A 6,000-nucleotide genomic window follows, 5' to 3' on the forward strand; every position below is an offset into this window, starting at 1 on the left:
AATTGGGTGTAGAGAGGTATACTGACTCCGCAATGGATGCTGTCAGGAACTGTGCTGAGGAGGGCTGCACTGAGGAAGAATTGTGGGAGCCACCCCCCTCCTTCTGATCCTGATCCTGAATCTTCCCAGGAGCAGGAGGACAGTATAGATTTGGAACAGTGGTTTGCAGAGGGGTATAGTTCAGAAGGCAGAAGCTGGGAAATACTGGATGGGGAACAGCTAGCAGTAGAGACACTAGAAGAGAGAGAGAGAGAGAGTTAACAGATTCACAGTCTCTGGGTAGTATCCACCCCCCTTCCTCAAAGTCCCGGAGAGCTCAGAAACTGTCAGAACAGAAAGCACAGAGGCTACAAACTCAGATTACAAGATGTAGGAGTGACGCAGATTAATAGGGATGGAGGGAGGAGTCACCTTAACTGGGAGCACTGCCATTCTGGTTAGATGCTTTCCTTTGTCCTTCGCTTTGTTTATTAAAGAAATTAACAGGTAAAAATTCCCTTTCGTTTGATCTGCTCATTTACGGCCACGGGGGAGGAAGTCGATTCCCCGAAGCCTGACAGATGCTCTCTTCGAGGGATGCTTCCTGAGATCTTTTTCACTGGAAATGTGGGAAAGCAGTTTCAACGTGCTACTGGATATGAATTAGCTACCTGTTTGCATTTGGGAGGTACACAGGGTCCCTCAACAGACTGGCAATACCTGATAGAAAACCTGCCTCCTTGTGATTGTCGCTCTCTCTTCACTCACCTTAGATTGACTATACTGGTTGTGGAATCAACCCTGCAAGATCTTTCGGGTCCGCTTTGATTACCACTAACTTCACCAATCACTGGGTAAGTTTCAGGTCTTAACACTGAAATGGGTGCCCGTTTGCAGAGGTACCGTATATGCTACTTGTGGTATGTGCTGGAAGCAGAGGAGAGTTCTGCTATGACTGTCAGTTGCCATTTCCGCCTGCTGTTTGTGGGTTGCCCATATAGGAGATACGATAGCCATCTTCAAGTATCTGAAGGGCTTTCACACTGAAGGTGGAGAAGACTTGCTCTCTGCTTCTCCAGAGGGTGGGACCAGAACCAGTGGATTCAAATTACAAGGAGATTCTGGCTAAACATTAGGAAGAACATTCTGGCTGTTAGACAGTAGAACGGACAGCCTTGGAAGGCTTCATTGCAGTTTAAAAGAGAGGTTAGAAGGCCATCTCTGTGATATCTGCATTTGAGGAGGGTTGGACTAGACACACCTGTTTGTTTGTTTTTGTTTGTTTGGTTGTTTGTTTGCAATATTACAAAAAAAACAACAACAAAAACACAGAGACTGGATTAAAAAGGGAAGCAAATAACTTAGCAGTGTGCTGTTACTAAGCTATGGGCAAAACTAAAACTAATCAGATCTTCTTAGCTTCTTTTCCCTGCTGGTGTCACCCAGAACTAATCACCTGCATACAACCAGCTCTAAATCACTTTAGTTCCTGCTGACATTATGCCACCTATTGACTACAGCACTATTCATCTTCTTCTCTAAAAATCTTCTCTTGGGTGGAGACAGTTTGAGGACCTCTCTTCACTGCGAGGAAATGATGAACTGGGAGGGGGTGGAAATGTGACAATTGCTTACGCCTCTGAAATAACTGAGGGCAAAATGGCAATGTTTCTTTGTGAACTGCTCTGTCAAATGCGTCTTCTGTTGACCTTGCATTTCAGATTTTCTGGGTTGGCCCGCTGATTGGAGGGGCCAGCGCCGCCCTCATCTATGACTTCATCCTGGCTCCTAGGAGCAGCGACGTAACTGATCGCATGAAGGTCTGGACCAGTGGCCAGGTGGAAGAATACGACCTCGATGCTGATGACTCCAGGGTGGAGATGAAACCAAAATAGAGGCGAACCGAGACAGGAAGAAAAAGAAGACAAACAAACCCAATCTCTGAAGATTTTTATCAGTATTATAGACTCTTTGTAAAGCAACAAGCAATTCTTCCCAAAAAATTTATAAGTCATTAGAGTTTTCCTTCTCTTATTTTGTGCCTATTCTTTCCAGACTTTTAGATCTGTGGCTGCACAGTGAAACAAAACAAAATTGGTGGGGCGGGTGGGAAGGAGATGACTATATTTTGTACTATATATGTGTGAAAGAGCTAGGGAGAAGATTTGCAAGTAATGATTCTGGAAGCCCAGGTTTAGATTTCTTAATCCAAAGGGACTGGCTTCTCCTGCAGTTTGATGGGCATATTGCAATGAAGCCCACACGAACAGCCTACAGGCAGTCAGAAAGGGATATCTGAAGAGATTTCACCTGCCAAATTCTAGAAATGAAAAAAAATAAATCAATGGAAGTTTCTGGTGAGAAGATTTTGAACACGGAGGGCCAATTTTCATATTCTACAGATTGTGCCGATCTCTAGAAAGTGTATAAGACACCAGAAGTGGTTTGTTGTTTTTAAAAATCACATGCAGACCCATTTAAGAACAGGCTCCAGAAGTAAGTCAGTGTTATTTAGTGCTATTTTTCCAGAAAAAAGAGGTGCTGGAACTCACCATGAACATTTCCCTTGTTTTCTTATAATGGCAATGGCACCCACCCAACTGAGTTCTGGTGAGTTCCAGCAGAAAAAAAAAGCCCTGGTGTTACTTAGGTGCATACTCTTGCTTACAAATAATATGAGTTTATATATTATATGCATGTCGCTGCATACAAAATCCAAAAGAGAGGCATAAACGCTAAAGTATGGAATATCTCTTATTTCTTACAACTTGAAAGGACTTCTCTTCCCGTGTAGACATCTGTTGGCAATTTATTTATTTTCAAAGCCACACCTTGACGAAAAGTTGGCAGGGGCCAGGTATAATTTTTGTCACCTGGCCCACCGATTGCCTTGGAGATCAAAAGCTAGCATACCAGCTACAAGGAAATTCCCAAGTCAAGCGTCAATGACATTAGTGGGGGTTAATGCAATTGGTTTTTCAAAGCTCCTCTATATTCCCAATGAGGTTTGTGCAGGATAATCACCTGGTGGGTTGTGCCAGTAAACTTTATTGTATGTAATTAATGTCAGCCCAGGTTTATTCATGTCTGTTAACAAGCATTCCTCTTCACCATGCACCATTAATTCTGCTGCATGTAAAAACGCTACCGACTCCCAATAAATGTTTACACCTTATAGTTTTGCATGTATGTAAACTGTATCTGTACATACCCGTATTATAAATCAGCTCCCCTCCCTGCCCCACCAACCTGCTTTGGGATGACATCAGTCATCAACTCCAACCAACATGGCAGCGGATGATGGGATTTGTAGTCCAAAACATCAGAATGGGGTCATTATTGAAAGCAGTTAATACTCAAAAGAACCAGCTGTTTCCATTGATATTATAAGGACCTGTGAAACCTTTCTCCCCCATGCTGACATCCCACCAGCAACGAAAAATGCAATCCTATCCCAGATTAGGAATATTGGAGGAAAAAAATAGATGGAGATAATCTGAACTGGATTTCTACAAATGAATTTAAATTAGAAGAATGTACTGGAGATTCTTCCTCCTGGAAAAAAAACACTTCAGCCCTAAATCCTCAATAAACAGCAGTAACCAGGAAAAAGATAAGATGATAATTTTTCCTTTATCTCTCTTTCAAGAGCAACATCCATTTCCCAAGGTATTCTGGAGTAGTTCAGTTCTCACAACAGCCCTGTTAGGTAGGCGAGATGGAGCGATAGGGACTGTTCTGAGGTCACTCAGTGGGCTGAGCTATATGGCAAAGCGGGAATTTGATTCAAACTCTCTGTAGTTTACCTCTGGCACTATTTTACTTGACCTCTCTGGCTCAGTTTAGCAAACACTCAAATCTTCATAACCGTCACAACACCCATATAGGGAAGTCGCTCCCCTAGGAGGAAAGATAGCGGTCTTGTGGATTTTTTTTTAGTTCAGAGAAAAGGTAACTAAGAGATGGGGTAGGAGAAGACAACACATATATATTGGCTCCCAGTACGTTTCCGAGCACAATTCAAAGTGTTGGTAAAGTAAAGGTAAAGGTACCCCTGCCCGTACGGGCCAGTCTTGCCAGACTCTAGGGTTGTGCGCTCATCTCACTCTAGAGGCTGGGATCCAGCGCTGTCTGCAGACACTTCCGGGTCACGTGGCCAGCGTGACAAGCTGCATCTGGCGAGCCAGCGCAGCACACGGAACGCCGTTTACCTTCCCGCTAGTAAGCAGTCCCTATTTATCTACTTGCACCTGGGGGTGCTTTTGAACTGCTAGATTGGCAGGTGCTGGGACCGAGCGACGGGAGCGCACCCCGCCGCGGGGATTGGAACCGCCGACCTTTCGATCGGCAAGTCCTAGGCGCTGAGGCTTTAACCCACAGAGCCACCCGCGTCCCTACAAAGTGTTGGCGCTGACCTCTTTTTTTTTAGTATATGTGCTGCCGAAGCGAGCACGTGTTGGTGCTGACCTCTAAAGCCCTCAACAACCTTGGTCCAGTATACCTGAAGGAGCGTCTCCACCCTCATCGTTCTGCCCAGACACTGAGGTCCAGCTCCAAGGGCCTTCTGGCGATTCCCTCGCTGTGAGAAGTGAAGTTACAGGGAACCAGGCAGAGGGCCTTCTCGGTGGTGGCACCCGCCCTGTGGAACGCCCTCCCAGCAGACGTCAAGGCAATAAACAACTATTTTACTTTTAAAAGACACCTGAAGATGGCCCTGTTTGGGGAAGGTTTTAATGTCTGAAGCTGTATTGTTTTTGATATTTGGTTGGAAGCTGCCCAGAGTGGCTGGGGAGACCCAGTCAGATGGGCGGGGTATAAATAATAAATTATTATTATTATTAACTCTCCAACATGCTAACTCTCCAATGGCTTGGTTTCATCTAAGAAGCCCCACACTTCCACTGTCTCCCAAGACAAATGGATTGCCAACCATGGTAGAATTTAATAAAATTACGCATGGAGAAAATGGATAGATATATTTCCCTCTCTCTCTTGCAATGGAACTCTCAGACATGCAATGAAACTGAATGTTGTTAGATTCAGGACAGATAAATGGATGTATGTCTTCATGCAGAATATAATTAAACTTTGGAACTCGCTGCCACAGGATACCGTACTGGCCATCTTTGAAAGAGACTTGAAAAGAGGATTCAACAAATGTATGGAGGACAAGGCTGTCAATCTCTCTCTCTCTCTCTCTCTCTCTCTCTCTCTCTCTCTCTCTCTCTCTCTCTCTCTGTATATATATATATATATATATATATATTACCTCCACTGTCAGAGACAATATGCCTCTGAGTATCAGTTTCTGGGAATCGCAGGTGGTCAGAGCATCCTTGCATTCGTGTCCAGTTTCTTAGTTTCTACAGGCATCTGGTTGGCAACGTTGAGAACAATATGCTGGACCAGATGCTGAACCGCGTTGTTGCGATGTACGGAAGCCCTCAGGAGTCAAACTGTATTTTAAGTAGAGCTTCATTCCAATTGCTGTCTTGCATCACCGTAAAGCAGTCTTCCTAACATCCAGGAATCAGCACACACAGGCAGGATTGCATACAAAGTGGGGAAGTCTACCAAGAAGAGATAAGGGGAAGCCGGTTCTGGCACCTGCCGGTCTTGCCCATAAGTTTCTCTGTTTGTATTCTGTTTCCTTGAATAAAGAATCAACTTTACTGATCGTCTCTCAGTCTCCATGCTGACCTGCAGCTGAACCAGACCTGTCACAGAGCAACTTATAAAATACAAAGCCTATTTTTAACAAAAATTGGAAAGTACAATACAAGACCTAGGACCCACGTACCTACGGGACTGCCTCTCCTGGTATGTCCTGCGGAGGACCTTAAGGTCCACAAATAACAACACTTTGGAGATCCCGAGCCTCAAGGAGGTTAGATTGGTTTCAACTAGGGCCAGGGCCTTTTCAGCACTGGCCCCAACGTGGTGGAACACTCTGTCACAAGAGACCAGGGCCCTGCGGGACTTGACATCTTTCCGCAGGGCCTGCAAGACAGAGCTGTTCCG

The 6,000-nt window shown here is 44.8% G+C and overlaps 1 protein-coding gene across 1 annotated transcript in view; it reads left to right on the top strand.

Moving 5' to 3' along the window:
* The window catches only part of AQP1 (aquaporin 1 (Colton blood group)), a 40,518-nt gene extending 37,364 nt beyond the window's left edge, over positions 1-3,154 (top strand). Inside the window, exons 3-4 of the mRNA XM_081882709.1 lie at positions 753-833; positions 1,701-3,154. Coding sequence (XP_081738835.1) covers positions 753-833; positions 1,701-1,874 — 255 coding nt within the window. The 3' untranslated portion in view covers positions 1,875-3,154. The remainder of the gene's footprint in view (positions 1-752; positions 834-1,700) is intronic.
* Positions 3,155-6,000: the final 2,846 nt, after the last annotated feature.

This window comes from Podarcis melisellensis (assembly GCF_964234715.1).
Source record: "Podarcis melisellensis genome assembly, chromosome: 12".
NCBI lineage: Eukaryota > Metazoa > Chordata > Lepidosauria > Squamata > Lacertidae > Podarcis > Podarcis melisellensis.